Source organism: Colias eurytheme, chromosome 20 (assembly GCF_061535395.1).
Source record: "Colias eurytheme isolate Ceu_HAF_F1 chromosome 20, ilColEury1 Martin Lab GWU primary, whole genome shotgun sequence".
Taxonomy (NCBI): domain Eukaryota; kingdom Metazoa; phylum Arthropoda; class Insecta; order Lepidoptera; family Pieridae; genus Colias; species Colias eurytheme.
This window is the reverse complement of record NC_142999.1, coordinates 7,808,158-7,834,476: the sequence shown is the minus strand read 5'-3', so window position 1 is coordinate 7,834,476 and position 26,319 is coordinate 7,808,158. Positions and strand designations below refer to the sequence as shown.

Sequence of the window (26,319 nt, the reverse complement as noted above, 5' to 3'; positions counted from 1 at the left end):
GCTAAGTATTAAATCCATACTAATATTATAAATGCGAAAGTAACTCTGTCTGTCTGTCTGTTACTCAATCACGCCTAAACTACTGAACCAATTTTCATGAAATTTGGTATGGAGATATTTTGATACCCGAGAAAGGACATAGGCTACATTTTATCCCGGGAAAATGACGCAATCCCGGAAATCCCACGGGAACGGGAACTATGCGGATATTTCTTTGTTTGCGCGGGCGAAGCCGCGGGCGGAAACCTAGTATTATATAAATGAGCCAAAAGAAATAAACATGAATACAGAATATGTTATTGATACTGAACACTTACCAAGACCTTGAAAATACCACTCACACGCGATATAATATCCAATAACGATTTATAAAGACGAATGAATCGTATCAGACGAAAAATCTTTTCTTCAGTTGATAAATTCGAACTACAAGTTGAATCTAAATACTTTCGTAATAAAGCAAAGCGATTCCAAATTGTTTCAGAAATCATAGAACAGGGTAATATAAACAGGAGGTTACAAAATTCGGCAAACATTAAAACTAAATTACTTTTAACGAATATGTCATGATAAGTAAGGCTAATAAGGAAATAAGTAGATGTAAGAAAAAATAAGAATAAATTGAACAGAATGGAATATGGGTATAAATTAGCAGAATAGCCCAATCCACTGTCCGTATGTCAGAATAAAATTGAACTATAAAAAGTTGTTTATGATATAATGATAATATGAAATAAATAACATATCGGATAAAAAATGCTATATTAAACTTTAACTGAATCAAACTTCTATTTATAACCATTGTAAATATAGAAAGAGCCGTGATCCCCGTAGAAAAGAAAAAACAATATAGCCCTGTTAATAAACGTATAAAATTAGAAGAACTGAATTCATAATAATGACCAAACAGAAGACGTAAAAGAACTAAGTTTTTTATAGTTAAGTATTTTCTTATACCCTTGAACATTTTTAGAAAATTGATCGTTAGAACGATGAGGAATCGTACCGTCAGCAACAAAGACAGACAATGATAGTAACTCGTGTAAAAAGTATGGACATACCTAATTATACTTCAAACAATCAACATAATTAAAACGTCGGCACTATCAACAAGGACAACACATAAATAGACAGAAACAACTGAGTTCTTATTAATGATATTAGATAATATAGCCAACAATGTTATTTATTGTTTGTAAACTAAACTACATACAGAAAAAATCTAATGCATCAAATAAATATTTTATTTCACATCACTAGCAAAAACTAATTTGCTATTACGATTAATATTGAAATGAAAGTATAACAATAATATACGCAATACAACTGTTAAGAAATAAATATACTAGATTATTGTTTATGGGCACCATCCTCCAAATAGTGTATAGAGCCGGCCGAACTTCAAGATAATCAAGAATAACACGAATTTGTTGTTTAATTTGTAAATCTGTAATGAAAAAATCATATTACTGCTCTATAGGGTACTCCTTTTCTATGTTTCCTCTTTCCTCTTCTTACTCTACTCTTTAATTCTTGCTCACTATATCTGTCTACATAGAGTTGCTTGGAAGAAATCGCTCACGAGCGATAAAGCCGCTCTTTGTACATATATATATTTTAAGTTTGTTTATATATAATAAGTTAATTTAGTCATAAGTTATCTCAACCATGTAACAAACTGTATTTCTGTGTATGTACAATAAAGAGTATTCATTCATTCATTCATTCATTCATTCATTCATTCATTCATTCATTCATTCATTCATTCATTCATTCCTTTTAAAATCAAATTTTTAAACGAATTTAGAATCCACGCAAACATATTTTGATCAGCTTTAAAATACAAACCATTATGAAATAGCAACTCCGATGCTAAAAGTGTCTTAATTTTGTAATACTCGTCTAATAATAAGTCGAAAAAAATCGGCCTCAAGAACATTATAAAAAAGTCCGTAAATGAATGCGCTAGTAAAGAAATTGATCTTTTATCAAAGCCCTGTAAAAGAGATCGATTCTTAAATAACAAAAATGTTACAAATTATATTTATATTTAAGCATCAACGGCAAAATAGATTATCGTAATAATTACTTTGTTCCAAATTATTAATAAAATGAAGAAATGAACGTCTGACATTATTTTCGAAAAACTATGCAACACGTCAATAAATAACTGAAATAGAGAAAAACATTATTAAATAAACGTAAAAATTTTACACTTATAAAAGTGCTTGCAAACCTATGACTTACCAATATATTATACACATCGCTTATTTTCGCAAAATTGTTCAGGAGAAGTTTATAAATATTTAGAAATCTTTTTAAGTAAACCATATTTTCTTCGGTGGTCAGTTTTTATTGTTACAGGTTGAAAATAAATATCTTCTTAAGCACACCATGCGGGACCAATAGAGTTCAACCAATATAACATATGGTAAAGTTATCAGTTTGTGTATTACATCCATGGAAAGTTCAGCCATATTAGGTAAAACCAAACCATGATAGCGAGACGAACTTATAAAATCATAACTTATCAAAATCAATAACAACGTTGGATAAACAAGCGTTGATATATACGGATTAAAATGCTCACCATCAAATTTGAGAATATTATCAATTGTTACAATGCCTGAATAATACCTGAACACAAATTCATGTTTGTGTTTCAATGAAAATAACATGTTGAAGACAATTTGAAAAACAAAGATGAAAAGATAAATACATCTCAACCAGAAATTACTGCGATGCATAAAAATGTAGAAACTCAAAGACGAAATTATAAGGGAGGCAACAATACAATAGCAGGCAACTAAAAGATTTACGTATTTAGAATTGCTAACCGCACAGTAAGAACCACATAGCACCCGTAACAGTAAGATATTTTTCAAAGTAAAATATTTATTTATAACTTCCATTGCGCTTCCACAAAAATGTCTTCTTTTCTTTTCTTATTATTGTGTCAGTCAATAACTTTTCGTATACTAGAATTAAATGATTTCGGATAGTGATAGGAACGTATTAAATTGGTTGGTTCGTAATGGAGTTCATAACAATATACTTAAAGCAATAACCATAATTGAATCCAAGAACAATATTATAAAGAAAGTAACGCATATGTATGTACCTATTTATTTAAAAAAAAATATACGAATTACGAATCTGTTTCTATTTTAGATGCCTAAATATGCAGTGCCATCTAATCGTAAAAATAAAACAACCTTTTTTGAATGGAACCGTATTTTTAAAAACAAAATAAAAAAAAATCTTCTGAAACTTTATCCCATATTTTACAAATTGCCAATCGGTCAGAGAAGAGACAGTAGGCGATGACGAGTTAAAGGTTAAAGTGAAAGATCGTTATAATATAGTATACACACTTCGATCATATTATAGTATACCTACCAACTTAATCCATACATGTCCATACTAATATTATAAATGCGAAAGTAACTCTGTCTGTCTGTTACTCAATCACGCCTTAACTACTGAACCAATTTGCATGAAATTTAGTATGGAGATTTTTTTTATACCCGAGAAAGGACATAGGCTACCTTTTATTGCGAAATATGTACCACGGGCGAAGCCGGGGCGGACCGCTAGTAGAATATTATAAAGAAGAAACAAACACGAATAAAATATTATATTCAAACTCCAAGTTGAGGATTATATAAATGAAGATAACGTTAATAAGCGTCTGGTAATGTCGAATCAGTTCTCTTGTACAATTTTCACGAGATCCATTCATGAATAATTCTAAAACAGATATCTATCACAGAACGTTCACTGTACAAACAATTAATTCTTCTTCTTCTTCTTCTTGTCCTCACTAAACATTTTTCTTCCTACTATTCCCAAATCATCACACATCTTGTCTTCATGCGCATATCATTTCTCACACAATCCATCCATACTGACTTTCTCATACTAATTTATATAGTCTACTAGCGGTCCGCCCCGGCTTCGCCCGTGGTACATATGAAAAATAGATGTTGGCCGATTCTCAGACTTACCCGATATGCACAGAAAATTTCATGAGAATCGGTCCACCCGTTTCGGAGGAGTATGCAGACTAACATTGTGACACGAGAATTTTATATATAAGAAGATATTCATATCCAATACTCGCTTAGTAATGTGATTTCAAAACTTGCAAACTTCTCACTTATTCTTACTTTCAGACTTCTTTCTTCACTCGTGTATTCATCTTATATATAAAAATGAATCGCAAAATGTGTTGGTAAGCGCATAACTCGAGAACGGCTGAACCGATTTCGATAATTATTTTTTTATTATATTCCTTGAAGTACGAGGATGGTTTTAATGTAGAGAAAACGTAAATATGTACCACGGGCGAAGCCGGGGCGGACCGCTAGTCTTATATATAAAAATGAATCGCAAAATGTGTTGGTAAGCGCATAACTCGAGAACGGCTGAACCGATTTCGATAATTCTTTTTTTATTATATTCCTTGAAGTACGAGGATGGTTTTTATGTAGAGAAAACGTAAATATTATGTACCACGGGCGAAGCCGGGGCGGACCGCTAGTTGTTAATATTTTCAAGTTTCAAGGTGATATCATATTTGAACACTTACATTATTAGGTTTATTACATTTTTTTTATAATTCAGTTACCTCCTAATAAAACAGGATTATTATTTATAGAACTTGGGAGTGCTAATTATTAGGAGTATAGCCACAGAACTTTAACATTAAAAAATGGTATTTGTATTGACACTTACCAAAGCTTTGAATGTACCACTCACGCTTGACACAATATCCAGCAACGATTTATAAAGGTGAATGAATCTTCTCAAGTAAAATTTTTTTTCTTCATTCGATAAATTATCTTTACAAGTTGAATCTAAATATTTCCGTAATAAAGCAAAGCGTTTCCAAATTGCCTCAGAAATCATAGAACAGGGTAAAATTAACATTATGGAAGAAGTGTCAGCCATCGTTAAAACAAAGCAAGTTTTAAGACATCCATCCGCATAAAAAGGAATGACTATTGAAAAGATACATCTAAGAAATAATAAGATTAAATTCAACAGTAAAGAATACGGGTATGATGCAGCTGAAAACATCTGCATTACGTTATCTACTGTCCGAACATGAGAATAAAATTTAACTATGAACTGTTGTTTATGAAATAAAGAAAAAATGAAATGAATGACAAATCGTATAAAGAAGACTATATTATACAGTACTGGACTCCAAAATATATATGCAGTCAAAAAGTTTACCAAAAGAGTTATGATCCCCGCAGTAAATAAAAAACAGTAAAGTGCTGTTAATAAACGTATAGAATTTGAAGAACTGAATTCATAATAATGACCAAACAGTATACGTAAAAGAAGCAAGTTTTTAATATTCAAATATTTTCTAGCATCCATAAACATTTTAAATAATATAAATCGTTAGAACTATGAGAATTCTACCGTTAGTAACACAGACAAACAATGTAATAATACATATAAAAAGTATGGCCATAATTAACATTATTGTAATGTAGGAACCGAATACAGATAAGACTATAAGTATACACACAACAGAAACTATTAGAGAGATATATTTCTATGAAGCCAAGCGTTATTGTTTTTAAAAATCCAATTAATTTACATAGCTTTTAATATTGAAATGAAAGTATTATAATAACATACGCAATACAACTATTAGAGAACGCAAGTACTAGATTATTATTTATGGGCACCATCCTCCAAATTGTGTAGACAGCTGGTCGGACTTCAAGATAATCAAGTATATCACGAATTTGTTGCCGAATTTCTGAATCTGAAATTTAAAGTATTGAACGTTGAAATATATTATTATTAGATAATTTAAATAACCTTATCTTCTACAGCACAAATTTTTCCACTTTGAAAATTATATTTGTATAAGATTTGTCTAGGTGCACAAAGGTTGTTTATTTTACCTACCACCTAACTACCCTTTTCCTCTATTGCTGTTTTTTAATTTTTGGTTTTACATTCTTATTATTTTCAACTGTTTATTTTACGAGGTAGTAAGTTGTGTACGTTGGAAAACATCTGTTTAAACCATTTTTTTTTCAAGTGGGGAAATCTTGCTTAAGATACCCACGGCTCCCGGGGAAGGAGCCGTGGGTTATGTCGGATTCCTACCGACTAAAGCCCCACCGCCACCGTGTACCAACGCGCTGCTTTAGACGGGATGCGGGTACACATTCGCAATCTATCTGTTTAAACCAACCTTAACCTAAGGGTTATTCGATAGTCGAATGTAGAAACGGCACGAACATAATTAATTCCAAAATAATACTAACCCTTTTGAAGAAGCAACTCTGTCGCTAAAATTTTCTTAATTGTACAATACTCATTTAATAACAATTCGAAAAATATTGGCCTCAAGAACATTACAAAAAAATCTGTAAATGAATGTGCTAGTAGCGAAATTGACAAAATACTGAAGCCCTGAAATAAAGATTCATCTTTTATATCATGAAATATAGATAATAATATAAATATCAAAGCCAAAAATTTAATACATAAGATTTAAAACTTATGTAAAGAAAAAATTCTTATAATTACCTCTGAAAGTATAACGACAATGCAAAAATGAAAGTCTGCAATTACTTTCGAAAAGGTGTGCAAAATATCTAGGAGCAGCTGAAATACAGATAAAATATTAAATATACCAGTATATTAAATTATGTATTTTTAAAGGTAATTACTAACTAGCAAGTCTTTTAAAGGCATTAAGAAAAAGAACTATACTCACCAGCAATTTGTATATATTGTTAATTTTCGAAAAATTGTTCAGGAGCAGTTTATAAATATTTAGAAATCTTTTCAAGTAAAGCATATTTTCTTCAGTGGTTAGGTTTTTATTGTTGCAGTTTAAAAATAAATATTTTCGTAAGCAGACCATGCGGGACCAATACAGTTCAGCCATTATAACATATGGTAAGGTCAGAAGTTTGTGCATTATTTCCATGGCAAGTACAATAATATTGCTTAAAACCACACCACGATAGTGAGGGGAGTTTATAGAATCATAAATTGTCAAAATCAATATGAACATTGAATAAACTATCATGGATATATACGGATTGAAATGCTCACCATCAAATTTGAGAACATTATCAATTGTTACAATTCCTGAATAAAATCTAACGACAAATTCGTGTTTGTGTTTCATCGAAAATACTACATTGAAAACTAATTGAAACATGAAGATGTAAAGATGGATAGATCTCAACCAAAAATTATAACGAATAATGAATAAGTAGACACTGAAAGAAGTTAAAAGGACGACAACAGTACAATAGAAGGCTACTAGAAGATTGACGTATTTGGAATTGCTAAGCGCACAATAATAACCACATAACACCCGTAACTGAAGAATATTTTTCATTGTAAAATATTTATTCATTGTATTTAATAACTGTTTTATTTGTCATAATATTATATACTAGACTAATACGACTTCTCATAATATATAACTGTGAATTGTTTGAATCGTAATGGAGTTCATAGTAATATACTTAAAGCAATCACCATTATTGAATTGTACAATAGCGATATTAAGAAACAAAGTAACGAATGTAGGTACGTTACAAGCCACTTAGTAACAAATCTATATCTGTATTAAAATTAACATGATCAATAAATATATATTTCAGGACAATTTTCACACACGGCACAATCCGATCCCATACTAAGCTTTCGCTTGTGTTATGGAAACCAGATGGCTGATAAACATACCAACATATATTTTTAAATAAATACTTATATTATAGATAATTAACATCCAGACACAGAGCAAACATCTATGTTCATCACACAAATATTTGCCCCGGGTGGGAATCGAACCCACGACCTCTGGCTTGGAAGGCAGGGCCACTACGAACCAAGCCATCCGATCAGTCGTTAAATACGGACGATGGAAAAATGATTGTTAAACTCTTTGCTTTTGCAGATCTAGAATCTAAATGATAAATTAGCAATGACGAGCGTAACACTACAGTTGATGAAGCCAATAATGAGGTTAATATTAAAGGGAAAAATCTTCCATATAGTGAATTTAGGCGAACGGATCTCGATGTACTCCAGTGTAGAATAGATTGCGTCGTGATACTGCCTATCTGTAAAATAACCAATGAACGTGAAAAAACTCAAACACTTTAAAATATCAAGAAACAAAAAAAAAAAAGACGTGTGGCACTCGGGGACTGCCGCGGCAAAGCTATTGCATAGCATGCCTTCAAGCCACATCTCCGCGCCCGTGGGCAGCGTGAGGTTTTTTCATTACGGAATTTCTGGATTCGGTCTCCGCGCTCAAGGTCCGCGATAGAAGCTATGCAATAGCTTAAAACAATCAGATACAACTTTCTAGTATCATTTATAATTTTTTAAGTAGGTACTGAATGGTATTGGGTTTGATTGTATTAATTATCTTCTACCTCCCTCAAATATCTTGATAATTTGGTAAATAAAAACTAAACCCGTTTAAGAGTCAGAAACTAGAAAGTTTCAGAGTCAGTGTATATAGTTTTAAATAATAATCATCATCAGCCCATATATTATGTTCCCACTGCTGGGACACAGGCCTCCTATGAGGGTACAGGCCATAATCCACCACGCTGGCCAAGTGCGGGTTGGCGGATGACACATATCGTCGAACTTTTGATTCTTCGACATGTCGGTTTCCTCACGATGTTTTCCTTCACCGTTCGAGCAGTGGTGATGTTACATGTGAAACATGCGCAGATAAATTGAAAAATCAATTTATTTCCTGCGCGCTCGCCCGGTCTCGAACCCCGGACTTATCGATTCGAAGTCCGAGGTCTCACCACTGAGCCACCACTGCTCTTTTTAGATAATAATATGTTTTAACAAAATAAAGATATTATACACAAATAAATTGTTTATAATAAATTTAATCGTGTTTTGTGCTGTTATGAGTAAATTGTGCTTATCAAGTGTAAATACGCACCATTATATTTCAAAGGCTCCATAGATAAAGTAACTTTTACTTTGTCATATTCGTTCACAGAAAACTCTATGAATACAGCCGAAATGAAAATTAAAAATGCATTCGTCATTGTTGATAATATTAAACCAAATGAATATATGTGAAAGCCCTAAAATAATGTTAAACGATTAACGTACAGTAATATTAAACAACAGGTTCTTTAAAAAATAAAATATTTTGAAATTATTGAACAATTTAAAGAACTTACGGAATTGATTAAAAAACCCAAGCTCCAATTTATGTCCAGAGAAAATTTGATAAACATAAATATTACATCAACAAGCATCTGAAAAATAAAAGTGTTCAATTACATTGTCATTGTTATCTTATAATCCATACTAATATTATAAATGCGAAAGTAACTCTGTCTGTCTGTCTGTTACTCAATCACGCCTAAACTACTGAACCAATTTGCATGAAATTTGGTATGGAGATATTTTGATACCCGAGAAAGGACATAGGCTACCTTTTATTGCGAAATATGTACCACGGGCGAAGCCGGGGCGGACCACTAGTAATATTATAAAGCTGAAGACAACGCTGAAGAGTTTGTTTGTTTTTTGAATGCGCTTATCTCAGAAACTACTGGTCCATTTTGAAAAATTCTTTCGGTGTTAGATCGATAAATGGACTCATTTATCGATGGAGGCTATAGGCTATATATCATCACGCTAAGACCAACAGGAGCGGAGCCACGGGGGTGAAACCGCAGGGCGCAGCTAGTTATTAATACAATTCAATTATAGCTTACCGTTATTCTTGCAATTTTAATCACTTCTTCCATATTATCTAACAACATCTTGTAATTTTGAAGAAACTTCTTCAAATTAAATAATTTTCTGTCTATACTCATGCTCTCAGTGTTGCACATTTTGTAAAGTTCCCGTTGCAGGGCCGACATGCGCATCCAAAACAATTCACAAATAATTGAATTTGGTAAATGCGATACGTATTCAGATACATCTATCAGGGTAATGGCGAATATTGTAATTTTTTGGGATTTATATACAAATGTTATACACAAAAGTAACATATTATTAAATACTGCAATGATTAAAATATATACGGATAGACGACCCCTTGAAATGTATGTTGATTTGCTACTTTTACTCAGAGCAATTGATGACGAAAAATTAACAACATGCTTCTGCTTGTGCCACAAAGAAAATAGCATATTAAAGATAATTTTGATAAACACTAATGCTACGTAAATGGTTTCTACAATATCTGAAGTAATTTCAGAATAATCAAAATATATTATGAACCCAATTGTGAATCCAGCGAAAAATATACAGTAGCATTTCAATATAATATTTATTATATTTATCGACGAGACTTCATAATATTGAGCGAATATTAAACGAAATATAAAAATAGATCTCATAGAACTATCGCTTTTCATTTTGTTACTCGTGTTTTTATGAAAAATATACTCAATAATATTTTTAATCATTATATTATTATATTGGAGACGCTACCGACATGTGCCGTGGTAATGATCAATACTGGCATAAATTCTTGAATCGTATGTCACGTTCAATTGATTATCTGTTAATATACATAGTAGCAATATCATTAGTTGACGTATAGAAGCAGTTAATTTCTAGTTTTTTTCTTATCTACAAATATTATTTTTTATTCTATATTGTTTAATTAATCAAATCACTTTCGGCAACAAATATCAGTTGAAACTGTTTTAAACGAAAAGCTTAAAGCTTGGTTTTTGCAATCAAATGGAGTTTTGGCTGTTTCATAATAATCTGCATTCTTGATATCTCATGCAATATTACCAAACTAAGCAAAGCCATATACAGTAAATGGTAACTTCATTTTAAAACTTACGCATCACTCATTATTAGCAAGATATTTATGAAAAAAATATATGTACAGTTGATACCGCATTCATATTTAATGTGGTCAAGCACCTAATAAATTATTATATACATGATTTAAATCACGAAATGAACTATGCACTTTTGCGCATATCTATATTATGAATTATTGGTAATATTAATCGTGTTTCATTAACCACAAAATTGACAACATTTTTCCGTTTAAATATTTTCTGTGCAAACCATTTATTAAATAAAAATCTTCATTACCATAATGAAAATGTATATTTTACATCTAATAGTTAAAAGACAGGATAGCAACGACGTATGTAACAGTACAGTTAATAAAGCCAATAATGAGGTTAATGTTAAAGGGAAAGATCCTCCAGATAGTGTAGCACGGAGGACGAACTTCGATGTACTCCAGTGTTGAACGAAGCATATCGCCATAATTAATATCTGTAACAAATAGCAAAATAACGTCAAATTACTTACCATCTGAAGGGCGTTGGACACAATGGGCAGCGTTGGTCCAACAAATGATCGTCGATGTTTGTTGCTGTAACGGCATTTATGAAAAAAACATCTACAATTATTGCGGCCGATCATTATAGTCATAGGCTCTCTCGTGATTGCCACTATTCGCCAAACGCTACCCATTGTGTAGAGCACCAATGACACTCACACCTGTGAGTTATAACATTTTTGTCACCATAAATTTGTAAACACCGTTAGATTATAAACAAATTACGAAAAATAATTTGTTAATTTGCAAAGAAAACACAATTTTACGATAGTTTGCAATTAAATTGATAACAACGGTTAAAACTATTGTTATCTAACGGTTTTAACAATATTACAGAGACAATTAATATTATATCCCCATTGGTTTTAAATGAATTTAGGTAATCCACATTATTGTAATGCCTCGATAATACCATACATTTTTTAATTTGGAGAATCAATACTAACCATGGCATTGTAAAATCTCCTCCGATAAAGTAACTTTTATTTTATTGTATTCGTTTTTAGAAAACTCGATGAAAACAGCTGCTATAAATATTAAAATTGCATCCGAAGCAGAATATACGGTTAAGCCCAAAATTCTTCTATCTATGCCCTAAAATGCATGAAATAACATTACGCAAACATATAAAATATAAAGTTTAGAATAAACATGTCATTGAAATTATAATAAACTAGCTTTCCGCCCGCGGCTTCGCCCGCGTTTTCAAAGAAAAACTCGCATTGTTCCCATTCCCGTGGCATTTTTGGGATAAAACCTATCATATTATGTGTTAATCCAAGTTACCCTTTATATGTGTGCTAAATTTAATTGTAATCGGTTCAGTAGTTTTTGTGTGAAAGAGTAACAAACGAATTTTTTAGATTATAATTCAACATAATATAAATATTTGCATGCCAATTTGTTGGCGAATTATGCTGACAAATAAATTATCACTTCATCCTGTGATTTCATCATTTCATTTCATTTCATTTCAAACACACACATCCTCACAAACTTTCGCATTTATAATATTAGTAGGATTAGTCAAGCACCTAATAAATTATTATCATACAACTTACTTTTTCTATTACGTAACCTATACTCCACTTAATGTCCAAAGTGCATTTGATAAAAATGTAGATGACATCGACTAGCATCTGAAACAAATTACGTTTTAAATCGAAATGTCGCATTGATAAATCTCAAGTATTCTTCGCTCACCATAAGCCGTATAGTGTTAATCACACTTTGCATATTATCCAACAACATTTTGTAATTTTGAAGAAACTTCTTCAAATAAAGTATTTTTCCATCTACGCTTATGCTCTCAGTGTTGCACATTTTGTTAAGTTCCCGTTGCAGGACCGACATGCGCATCCAAAACAATTCACAAATAATAGAATTTGGTAAATGCGATACGTATTCAGACATATCAAGTGCTAATAAAGCAGCCACTACACTCATTGAAAAACCATGTATACCCGATATACAGATAGATATACAATAATTAAATATTAGAATGATAGTGACATACACAGATATACGAGCATTTGGAGTTTGCGTTGATTTGGCAATATTATCGAAAATTTGAAGGGAAGAGGCGAAATTAACAAAATATTTCTGCTTGTGCCACAATGAAATGAGAACATTCAAAATATATTTCGTAAACGACAATGTTACATAACAGATAACAAACATCTTCGAATCAGTTTTATAATCATCAGTATAAAATAAGAATCCTAATATGAAAACAATATAAAATATACATTAATAATAGCATTTCAATGAGACGTTTACAATATTTTTGGTTGAATGCTCAGCATAATGTGCGAAGATCGAGCGAAATATTAGAACAGATTTGGTGGAAATATCTCGATTAAAAATGTTGTTCTTCATATTAAAAAAAAATACTCAAAGCATTTTTAAACACAATATCGACTTGATTGTAGGGACTACTGCGAGTGAATGTCAACACTGATGTACACATTATTAAAAAGGTGTATTTAGTGTAACTAGCTGGTGCCACCGAGTACGCTTGGACTTTATGATAATTTATTTTATATTAAGATAATATTATACAAGGGGAGTATTATAAGTTAGACAAGCAAATTCAAGGATTGTCATAGTAATACTTTGTAAAAGGAAAATCTCTGATTATTATTGCTTTATTATTATTACACATCTTCGAAATTTTGAAAGTTAACAAAAAGTGTACCTACTTCAAGAACAATTCTGGCTAAGCGCCATTTTTATATTTTCTCAAGCTTAGCAGAACTATTGTGATTCTGAAAAAGATAGTCCAGATTCCGAAATCATTTAAATTCCCACATTTCTTCTTTCGTATGAATTTTGAAATAATTGGTTTTGAAAGTCTCGTTTTCATGGTTGATATTTGTTAAGCAACAGTTGATCCAATGTATGATATTGCTTGCAACTCTGTCTTCTAAGGGGCTTCTAAGGCGAAAATTTTCAATAAAAATCCATCGTTTTGGCAGTAATATGTCGATAGGATCTTCTCAAAATGTTTCTTCAACTTTTTCCTTGTTAATATAATATTAAATGTACGGACACACTCTATTACTGTTTTATAGATGTATTGTATTGATGTGTCATGAGTTTGAGTATACTTCAATAGCAATCACATTAACTAAAATAATGAGCTTTTTACTTTCCGCCCAGGGCCACAAGAAAATTTTATTTAGGTACCCATTATGAGGTGTTAATAATTAATAATCATGTTTCCGATAAATTCAAGAGTTTTTCAATTTCAATTAATACAATTAGTTTCAATTAACTATAACATTATATTTATCCGTCTATCTATATGTAAAAAAATGAAACCCGTTTCGCGTCGTCACGGCATCACGTGTGAACAGCTGAATCGATTTCGATAATTCTTTTTTTATTATTTTCCTTGAAGTACGAGGATGGTTCTTATGTAGAGAAAACGGGGCGGCGAAGCCGGGGCGAACAGCTAGTACTTTATATAAATAAAACATTTATTTCAAATATCTAGTAACTTTCAGATATATTTGACATATCTAGTACTTAAATGAAAGAATAGCAATAACATAAGTAACAGTACAGTTAATAAAGCCAATAATGAGGTTAATGTTAAAGGGAAAGATCCTCCAGATAGTGTAGCTCGGAGGACGAACTTCGATGTACTCTAGCGTGGAATAGATCACTTCGCGATAACGCTTATCTGTAACAAAGTTGAAGTTAATTCAAGATTGGTCAAGATTCCCGACCAGTTGGTCAAAATTCAAGATTGGTCAAGATTCAAGATTGGTCAAGATTCCCGACCAGAAAGGTCACCTTCTAATTTCAAATAATTTTTAAGAATATTGTTGTGATACCTGGACGAAATCGTAACTAATTATGGAAAAAATATTTACCATTACATTTTAAGATCTCCTCAGACAAAGTTACTTTGATTTTATTATATTCATTATCAGAATTTTCCACGAAAACAGCTGCTATGAGAATTAAAATTGCATCCGTTGATGAGTATATAATTGAGCCCAACAATTCGCCAGTTACGCCCTAAAATGAATAAAATGCAATTGCGTGAATGTAAAATAACTTCAATATTGTATTCATTGAAACATGTTTCGTGTTGGTTGAGATGGTTGTTAATCATCTCAATAGATAGCGCGCGGTGTGTCCCTTAGACATATAAAACTGAAAGAATAGAATATATTCGACCGCTCTAGCGGGTCACGAGTGGCTGAATTGGTCAAGCATCCGCCCCGGATTGGCGTGAAAGGATGCGGGTTCTAGTCCCGCCTCGTGATCGATTTTTTTTCTATTCTTTATAAATTTATAAATAACTTCAAGTTTTGGCCAAGCTGCACTCTCAAGGACAAATATACAAATAAACTTACTTTATTTACTACATTGTTTATACTCCAGTTAATATCCAAAGTACATTTGATAAAAATGAAGATTAAATCACTTAGCATCTGAAAATGTTACGTTTTTAGGCAAAATGTCGATACATTCATTGAGAGTATTCTTACGGTTCATTTAGACCAAACGAGCTCATTCTACCCACACTATGTCTAATTTTTTAAGTGTAAACAGGCGTAGAGCATTCTTTCGTTGTTCTTAATGCGTTCGAAAAGATGCGATTTCATACTGAACAAAACTACGAGTTTTCGTTTACACTAAAAATATATCACGAAATAATGCTCTTTCTTTAGCTCTATGTTCGTTTGGTCTAAATGCTCACCATAATCCGTATAATATTAATCACACGTTGCATGTTATCTAACAACATTTTGTAATTTTGAAGAAACTTCTTCAATTGAAGTATCTTTCCGTCAACACCCATGTTCTCCCCATGTTCAGTGTACATTTTTGAAAGTTCCTGTTGCAAAACCGACATGCGCGCCCAAAATATTTCAAAAATAAGAGAAGTTGGTAAATGCGAAAAGTATTCCGATATATCTAATGCTGTTACAACAAATACTACACCCGTTGGAAAATTGTTTAAACCCCATATGCAAATGCTTATGAGACTATTAAAAATCATAGCGATGCTGACATATAAGCACACACGAGTATTTGGAATACACGTTGATTTGATAATATTATCGAGAACTACAATCGACGAGGAAAAATCAACAAAATATTTCTGCTTGTGCCACAATGAAAAAAGAACATTAAAAATATATTTCGTAAACCATAATGTAACATAACAAGTAACTACAATACTGGAATCAGTTTTAAAATCATCAGAATACAATAAAAATCCCACAGCAAAACCAATAAAAAATATGCAATAGCATCGTGATAACACATTAATACAATTTTTCGATGTAAACTCATAATAATGTCCGAAGATTAAACGAATTATAAGAATAGTGTTTATGGATATATCTCGATTATAAAGGCTATTCATATTTTTGAAGGTGTTGACTAAACGGGCACTTCCGGCACTTGTGTCGTGACAATGAACAATGTTATTTGTCTAAATTTTTGAAGTATATTATTACTTTATAATGATTGGTGGGCTAATCCATATAAGAAGCAATTACATTAGCTGTACTTCATAGTCTTCCTAGCATGCGCAATACAAAATAGTTGTTTTCGGTACAAAAAGCAATTTTGCGGCAAACGAGCACGTGGGCTAAATCCAAATTAGGGACAGCTCATAGCAGGAAAGGTTAGGGCAAGGCCGAAGATCAGCGTGAAATCAAAAAATCTTGCTGATGGTAACGTGTTCCGTGGGATGACTGGGGGAGAGAAGGCCTATATGCAAGGAAAGCACGTTCATTTCAATTTTCAGTGCATTCAATCCATTCCTTGATTCCTGTAGTCAATCCTTTCCTTATTCCTCATCTCTTAAAATTGGGCAACACATTTTCAAAGATTCCTAGCTCTTCAATTAATATTCATAGCTCCAAAGAATCACCAAAAAATGGTCACCAAAAAATGGTGGTGGAGAAAGGAATTTATGACGTGTACACGTCATAAATTCTTTCATATTGACCGGTGTTGCAAAAATATCGACTAATAATATACTTTTTAAAAATCATACGCTGAAATCAAACATCCTTTATAGTCATACATCGCCCATTTTTGCAAGTGATTACTATCAAGCTAATTTTTCGTGAGTAGCTTTATTTTGATGAGATGCCCAACAATTTCATGTACGAAACTCTCGATTGTGGTAGCTTACAGAGGTAACAAGGATAAAAATTTTTGATTTGACGGTTCTCAAATATTTATTACGCAATTTGTAGGACAATATTGCTGTTGAATTATATAAGTATTAAATAAGTGAAAATAAAAAAATCAGCTGGTTAGTAATCATTTATGATGACTTCGTTATCGATACACATTGGAAAGGGGGACTCTTTGATCAAACCATAGATTTTGTAGGACAAATATTTTTTCGAATAATTTAGATAATTATCTTGAGATTGAACAAAAAAAAACATTCAGTTAGTAATTAATATTTGAGAACCATCAAATCAAAATATTTTATCCTTGTTTCCTCTGGTAGCTACCACAATCGAGAGTTTCGTACATGAAATTATTGGGCATCTCATCAAAATAAAGCTACTCACGAAAAATTAGCTTGATAGTAATCACTTGCAAAAATGGGCGATGTATCCCGGACTATTATTGTAATTTTTACCTAACTACTTAACATTTATTTTAAATTGAATACTTTCTAAAGAAATACAAACAGTATTTTTTATATATGTTAACATTATATTATAATTACACATCTATAAATTAAATGAGAGAATAGCAATGACGTATGTAAGAGTACAGTTAATAAAGCCAATAATGAGGTTAATGTTAAAGGGAAAGATCCTCCAGATAGTGTAGCTCGGAGGACGAACTTCGATGTACTCTAGCGTGGAATAGATCACGTCGCGATAGTTCTTACCTGTAACAAACAGCCAATTACTGTTACTTATCTATCTATTCGTTCTCTATCTATTAGTTTGTTCTATCCTCCATCTCCAATAATTTTAAGAATATTGTTTTAATATAATAATACCATAAAATAAGGGCCAATTAACAATACATACCATCACATTGCAAAATCTCCTCAGATAAAATAACTTTGATTTTGTCATATTCATTTATAGAATTCTCTACAAAAACAGCTGCTATGAATATTAAAATTGCATCCGTAGACAAGTATATAACTGTTCCTAGCACCGATTTGCTCAGACCCTAAAATGAATAAAAATAAAATTACGTAAATAACCTTAAAAGAACTTAGGTCAGTCGATTACGTATATGTTAATAACTTAACTGTTTTTACTATATTGGTTATACACCAATCGATATCCAAAGTACATTTGAAAAAAGCGAAGATTACATCGACTAGCATCTGAAAAATAATATAACGTTTTCAGTCACAATGTCGTTACATTGATAAATCTCATGTATTCTTCGCTCACCATAATCCGTATAATGTTAATCACGCTTTCCATAATATCCAACAACATTTTGTAATTTTGAAGAAATTTCTTCAAATGAAGTATTTTTTCGTCTACATTCAAGGTCTCATTATTGCACATTTTAAAAAGTTCCCGTTGAAGAACCGACATGCGCGCCCAGAACATTTCAAAAATAATTGAAATTGGCAAATGCGATAAGTATTCAGATATATCTAATGCTGTTATAACTACAACTAAACTCATCGGAAAATCATTTAAACCCCATATACAGGTGCTTGTGACGTTATAACATAGCACAATAATAGTGAAATATATGGAAATACGAGCATTTGGGATGTGTGGATATCTGGTAAAATTATCCAGGACTTCCATCGAAGAGGAGAAATTAACAACATACTTCTGCTTGTTCCACAATGAGATGAGAACGTTAAAAATGTATTTCGTAAACAATAATGTTACGTAACAGGCATCTTTGAAGCTTGAAAGAGTTTGAAAATCGTTAGAATTAATTAAAAAGATCAATGCAAAAACTAGAAGAAACATACAGTAGCATCTTAATAAAACATTGATATATTTTTTGGACGTAAACTCATAAAAATGCGCGAATATTAAACGAAATATTAGAACAGCATTTATCATGGAAACATCTCGTCGATAATTTTGGTTATTCATATTTTTAAAGATGTTGTTTATATGACACTACTGAAACTTATGTCGTGGCAATGATCAATGGTCTTTGTTTAAGCTTTTGAATTAATGTTCATATATTATTATAATGATTGTTGGGCTAATCCATATAAGCAGCAATTACATTAGCGTCATTACCGGTAAATATACCGTAGACCTCCTAGCATGTGCGTCATGAGATATCGCAACAAAGTTGATATCGATTTAACCCTACCCTTCCCTCTAACGGTATTGAAGGGAAAAAATTTTTCCACCTATCTGACAATTGCGTATAAAAGTAACTTTTAAAATATATATCGAGCATACCTTCTCAATATGTAAAATCAACGAAACCTATTACCTACCTATCATTATCTAGTTTTTTATTAACTGTCCTGAACTCTTCCACGGATTCTTAAACAATATCTGTGTCTTTCTTCAATCTTTGAAGAAAGACAACTTGGCCTGCTACAATCTGGCCTTCTGTGTTCTGAATATTTATTTCCTCTGTTTCCTCTATTTTAGCATTCAATGTAAAACATCAATCTGAGCTTTGCAAAAACATAACATTATTACTATTTTCTCTCTATTGTTATCTGCATTGAAATGATGTTGCCAGAAAATCAATGGTCGTGTCTTTTATGCTGAGAAAACTTGTTACAAGAACACTGTACACATTATTTTGTTTATAATTCTCTGCATTTTTTTTAGCTTGCTCATTGTTATTTAGATTTTTTTAAGCTATTGCATAGCTTCTATCGCGGGCCTTGAGCGCGGGGACTGAATCCAAAAATTCCGTAACGAAAAAACCTCACGCTCCCCACTCCGACGGGCACGGAGGTGTGGCTTGAAGGCATAGCATTCAATAGCTTTACCGCGGCAGTCCCCGAGTGCCACACGTATTTTTTTTGGTTTTATTGATCAAAAAATTACTATACATAATGCTATACAGCATACATAAATAAAACACTTTCTACATTGAAATATAGTAACTTTATTTCGACTCAGTAACCTTATATCAATTTTATGATACTTTTTTTATATATCTAGTAATTAAATGACAAAAGAGCAATGACGTATGTAAAGGTACAGTTAATGAAGCCGATTATGAGGTTCATGTTAAAGGGAAAGATCTTCCAAATAGTGTAGTTTGGAGGACGGATTTCTATGTAATCTAAAGTTGAAAAGATCACGTCACGGTACAGCTTATCTGTAACAAAGAGCAAAATAATGTGAAAGTCCAGTCGAACTAACTGGTCGAGACTTCCAACCTATGAAATGGAGATATCATAGTCTAACTTCCAAATATTGTGATAATTTCATGATACCAAAAATTGATTATCGAGAAAGTACATACGTACCGTTACATTTTAAAATCTCCTCAGATAAAATTACTTTGATTTTACAATATTCGTTTATAGAATTTTCTACGAAAACAGCTGCTACAAATATTAAAATTGTATTCGTAGATGAGTATATGATTGAGCCCAACAATCCTCTGTTTACGCCCTAAAATGAATAGAAGAATTAAACAAATAATTAAAAAAATATCAAGTTTAGAACAAGGCCGCGCATAATTCAAACTGATTAGGCAAATACGAATGTAAACAACTTACTGTATTTATTACATGAGTTATACTCCAATTGATATCCAAAGTACATTTGAAAAAAATGAAGATAACATCGGCTAGCATCTGAAACATTTAACATATACGTTTTTAGTCGAAATGTAGTGACCATGTGACATTCGTCAATCTCAAGTATTCTTAGCTCACCATTATCCGTATGATATAAATCACATTTTGCAAATTATCCAACAACATTTTGTAATTCTGAAGGAACTTCTTCAAATGAAGTATTTTTCTGTCTGCACTCATGCTCTCAGTGTTGCACATTTTGTAAAGTTCCCGTTGCAGGGTCCACATGCGCATCCAAAACATTTCACAAATAATAGAATTTGGTAAATGCGATAAATATTCAGACATATCTAATGCTGTTATTGCTACTAATGTTCGCGATGGTAAATATTTTAATCCTATTACGGAGATGCTTGTAAGATTAATTAAAAGCACAATGATATTGATATATAAGGATAGACGAGCATATGGAATGCGCGTTGATTTGGTAATATTATCGAAAACGACAATCGAAGACGAGAATTTAACAAAATATTTCTGCTTGTGCCAAAATGAAAAGAGAACGTTAAATATATACTTCGTATACACTAGTATAGTATAACTGGAAACCAACACATTTGAACTAGTTATAAAAGTATCAGAATACAATAAATATCCTAACGCAGATACAACAAAAAATATACAGTAGCACCCCAAGAGCATGTTTATACTACTTTTAGACGAAAGTTCTGAATAATGTGCGAATATTGAACGAATTATTATAATAGGTTTCATGGAAATATCGCTATTAGAAATACTATTGAAGAAATACTTGTATTTTTCAAACACAATATCGACTGAAATGTTACTACGAGTGATGGTCAACAATAACGTTATGGTTTGTTTACTAGAATAATCATATTAACTAGCGGATGCCACCGACTATGTTTGCTTGGACTTAATAATTTGTTGTGCTCCATAGACAAATTAAATGACAGCTTTTGCTGTGCAATTTAACCTTTCCAAGATGATAACCGAATATTACACTCGAACTGTAACCGTTAATGTTAAGTAATGTTTTACACATTTTCTTATGAATTTGTAATATCTTTTTATCTGATAATTTTGATGCACGTGCACTCCTCGATTTTTAAATAAATAAATAATTATCTGAAAATGCTCCCCAGGCGAAGAATTGTCGTCACTTTTTATTTACTCTAGTTTAGTTAAACGGTCTATCATGGTTCTATATATGGTGGGCTAATTTTCAAAGTAAATTATGGCCCATACAAAAATATTCCAGTTCAATTCCACCAATCCAATTTTTCTTTTCCTATTCTATTACTGTTTCATAACCTTCCTAAATTATTTTTTGTAAATATGTTCAACTTACGGACACACTTTTTTACCGTTTTATATGTATTGGTAATAAGAATAATGAGTATACATAAACAGCACTTACATTTAGCTATAGTAATGAGTCTTTTTAGTTCCGCCTACTCAAGGCCAAGAGGCAGTTTTGACCTATTTACATGTGTTTCATTGTTTATTTTTTATAGGGTATTATATCTTTTTCTCTCACTTTTAAGACTTAATTCCGATTCACTTTTTGATTAGTTTTATTACAATCTACAACTATTCATAAGTTTCGATTGTAGGTATCTGAATAAGAAACCATTTTATGAACGAAATTTTTATCTAATATCACATCTAATGCGAAAACGACAGATCAGTAATGATATAAGTAGTAGTACAGTTAATAAAGCCAATAACGAGGTTAATGTTACAGGGAAAGATCCTCCATATAGTGTAGCTCGGAGGACGAACTTCGATGTACTCTAGCGTGGAATAGATCACGTCGCGATACTGCACATCTGTGGAAAATAAGAAAAAATGGATATCTATAAATTTTAAGAAATATAATTTATATATTTAACATTCATGTCCTATTATTATAACAAAATAGAATCATTAATAAAAAAAATAATGTACCTACTGAATTTTACTTTAACTACTTGATTTCATTTTTTTCTGCATAATTAAAGAAAGGTTTTAAAGGAATTAGGCATCTATCTAGTCTGATCGAAAATAATGCTTACCACTTACCCTCATAATATCGTAAATTCTCCAAAGACAAAGTAACTTTCATTTTATCATATTCGTCTTTAGACAACTCGGCGAATACAGCTGACATGAAGGTTATAATCCCGTTTATGACCGATGCCACTAACAGGCCGATGGGACGTTTGTAAAAGCCCTAAAGTAAAGGCTTTGTTAGATAGATCGCGTACTTAGTGCGCTTCAGAACGCTAACCTGACGCCGCGCTATGATGCGCTGTAGTGCTGTACCACGCGGTAACATACCATTAAACCACAGTTTAACAGAGCGTTGCGTACTGATAGCCCTGACACCCTATTTCACGCCCTATTTCACATTTTATCTGGTTGACCACATGTTTTCCTAGTTTAGGTTAACCAGGGATTTATAATTTCTGCGCACATTGAAATATACTGTATGCATCTAAATGTATACATTATGCGATAAATAAATAAATTTTGAGTTTGAATTTGACCGTACGTCGTAGCCCGGTGTCATAGCGCGGCATCATATCGCCGTACATATTATTCTATCTTACAAATCCATAAAAAAATAAAAAATACGCACATGCATATTGAAAAATGAACTAATTAATCGAAATTGGCCATATTAATAACTTACGGAACTTATAATATGAGCTATACCCCAGTTACAGTCCAAAGAAAATTGGAAAAAAAGGAAAATTATATCGACTAGCATCTGAAAATAAAAACATTCCTATTTTAAACACAAAGTACCTACATACATTCATCACTTCCAAGTATATGAAGCTCACCGTTGTCTTTGTTATTTTTATCACACAATCAAAACTATTTAACAATATTTTGTATTTTTGAAGAAACTTCTTCAAATAAAGCATTTTTTCTTCTACCCTCATGCTCTCAGTGTGCACATTTTGTAAAGTTCCCGTTGCAGAACCGACATGCGTATCCAAAAGATTTCAAAAATAACAGATGTCGATAAATGCCCTAAGCATTCAGATGTATTTGCTATTGCTACCGGAAGCATCGAACTATATCCTAAATTATATATATTGAGTAAAAAGATAAATATAAAACCCATAAACATAGAAATGATCGTCACATATAAAGATATACGAGGGTTTTGTACAAACTTTAATTTCGTTAAATTATCGAGAACCACCATCGATGAACAGAAATTTACAACGTATTCCTGTTTGTGCCATAAAGAAAAGAACGTGTTAATAATATGTTTCGTAAACATTAATATTTGATAGGAGTATTCACTAATTGTAGTAACATTATGCGATAAGTGTCGTATGATCCCGACTAACAAAACAAGATATACTAAACAGAAGCATCTCAATAAGACGTTTATGCAATTTTTGGATGAAAACTCATAATAATACCCGAAGAATAAACGAAATATAAGAATTTTATGTGTGAAATTAACTCGACGACTAATTTGGTTATTCATATTTGTATAAAATGAACACTTCCGGTAGCTATATTGTGTCAATGATCAATGCTTGAACTTTTCTATTGTAATGTTTTATATTATCTACTTACTGGGCTAATCCATGTAAGTAGCAATTACATTAGGTATCAACTATCGATATTATTAGATTTTGAGTTCCTTCATTGACGATAAATAGCTAGATTAACAACATTGATCTATTATTACTACGTATAGAGGAGACACCACGAACAAAATCTGTGCTGCAAGCGTAGCAGCGCGGGGCAGCTTGTGAGTCAAAGATTAAGCGATGTCATCGATTCACCGCTATAGAGGCGAAACTTTGTAAATATTTTGCTTATTACTTATCAATTATTAAGAACAATCAATGTAAATAAAAAATTAATCTAATAAATAAATTATTACTTAATAAACTTATCATTTAAAAACTTTTCAATTAAAATCAATCAATGTAACAAAAAAAATTTGATACATAGGTAATTTATTTTCATCTTTCATGATTTAATTTATTTTCAAATAATATCCACAGTAACTACAATATTTTTTAAATGTGTAAAATTATTTTTTGCCACTATAAAAATTTACGACATCTAATATTACTATCTAAACATCTTTCATACCCAATGCCGTTTCTATGACAAATGACGTAAAATGGTGCCCGCCAAAAATTTTGCTCCAATCAAGTTTTAACAATGATTATCTAATTAATTACCCATGAAAAGTTATTTCTTTGCACTTTGCCGCATTATTTGAATTATAACTGCAATATCGCAACACACTCAACACATATTTGATGAGTTTCTTGGTTTTTTGCTTAAAAACAAACAAGACAAGAACGCGACCATCGAACTAAAGTGACTGAGTGCAGTTAAGCCATATGGCTTATGCTGAGCGGAACATATGTGATGTAGGCGGTGTCGTCTCCATATGTATATCTCAATGACTAACAATCGCTTACGTTCATCGAAAATGTCGCAGAAATTGGCATCTTATTTCGTTGCAGAAATGTTCAAAGTTTATTGAATCGTTACAAGAAAAACTCTGCCTCATACATGCGTACGCAGAGTTTTGGTTTGGACAATTTTTAAGCAGATTACGAGTCTAGTTATTTATTCTGCGTCAATGGATTCCTTTCCCTTTTTATGATGTAGAGGAGCAAAAGCCGTAAAATCCATACTAATATTATAAATGCGAAAGTAACTCTGTCTGTCTGTCTGTTACTCAATCACGCCTAAACTACTGAACCAATTTGCATGAAATTTGGTATGGAGATATTTTGATACCCGAGAAAGGACATTGACAGGCTACCTTTTATTGGGCGGACCTCTAGTTATTAATAAATGATAATCAGGTATTTTCAATGGGAATAAAAATCAAACAAAATATATTTTATTTCTATCTTAAACATTATATAATATATATCCACTAAGTCTAAAACATCTTATTAATAGAACACAAATTCTCATAAATACGTTCATTTGAATATAATACATCAGACACCGCCACACTGGGAGATAATTTAATTTAAAATACTTATCAAGTAGTTTTTGATGCTACTTTCATAATATTTTGTGTACCTCTGAAGTCTCGAGAAATAATATACTTCCAAATATTCAAAATACTACTTAAAAATTCCTGCTTTATTGTATAGATTTAATAGTTGAATGACAAAATAGCAATGACGTATGTAACAGTACAGTTAATAAAGTTAATAATAAGGTTAATGTTAAAGGGAAACATCCTCCAGATAGTGTAGCTCGGAGGCCGTACTTCGATGTACTCTAGCGTTGTATTGACCATGTCGCGATATTGCTTACCTGTAAAAAAGCGAAACAATCTTTAGATAACTATTCACATTTAAGCGTAGAGTAAACGGGTACCATCTTAGGCCACATCTTAGCTTTCCAGCCCCCCTAGTCAAGTGGCTTTCTGTTAGCGTAGCGTTCAATAGAATAGACTACGAATGTATGAGATTGACGTAACCTATAGATACGTTTATCTACAGCCTACGTCAATCTCATACATTCGTAGTCTATTCTATTGAACGCTACGCTAACAGAAAGCCACTTGACTAAGGGGGCAGGCAAGATTCTGGTCAAGCGCTTCCCTTTCTAGAATGAAAAAAAAAACATTCTTTTAAATATTATAATTCATTATTTTACATTCATTTCGAAAAGAGACTTTCGATAAATTATAATCTACCGAAAAATAAACTGTAAGCAA

General features: G+C 31.8%; 1 protein-coding gene across 1 annotated transcript; it reads right to left on the bottom strand.

Annotated features, from left to right (window-relative positions):
• Positions 1 to 8,933: 8,933 nt before the first annotated feature.
• On the bottom strand, positions 8,934 to 11,413 carry LOC149899781 (uncharacterized). Its single transcript, XM_090114048.1, has 3 exons — positions 11,338 to 11,413; positions 9,762 to 9,973; positions 8,934 to 9,119 (listed from the first exon to the last, which is right to left on the bottom strand). Exons 1-3 carry the CDS (start codon positions 11,411 to 11,413, stop codon positions 8,934 to 8,936), a joined length of 474 nt encoding a protein of 157 aa, XP_089970174.1.
• Between the last annotated feature and the right edge of the window lie 14,906 nt (positions 11,414 to 26,319).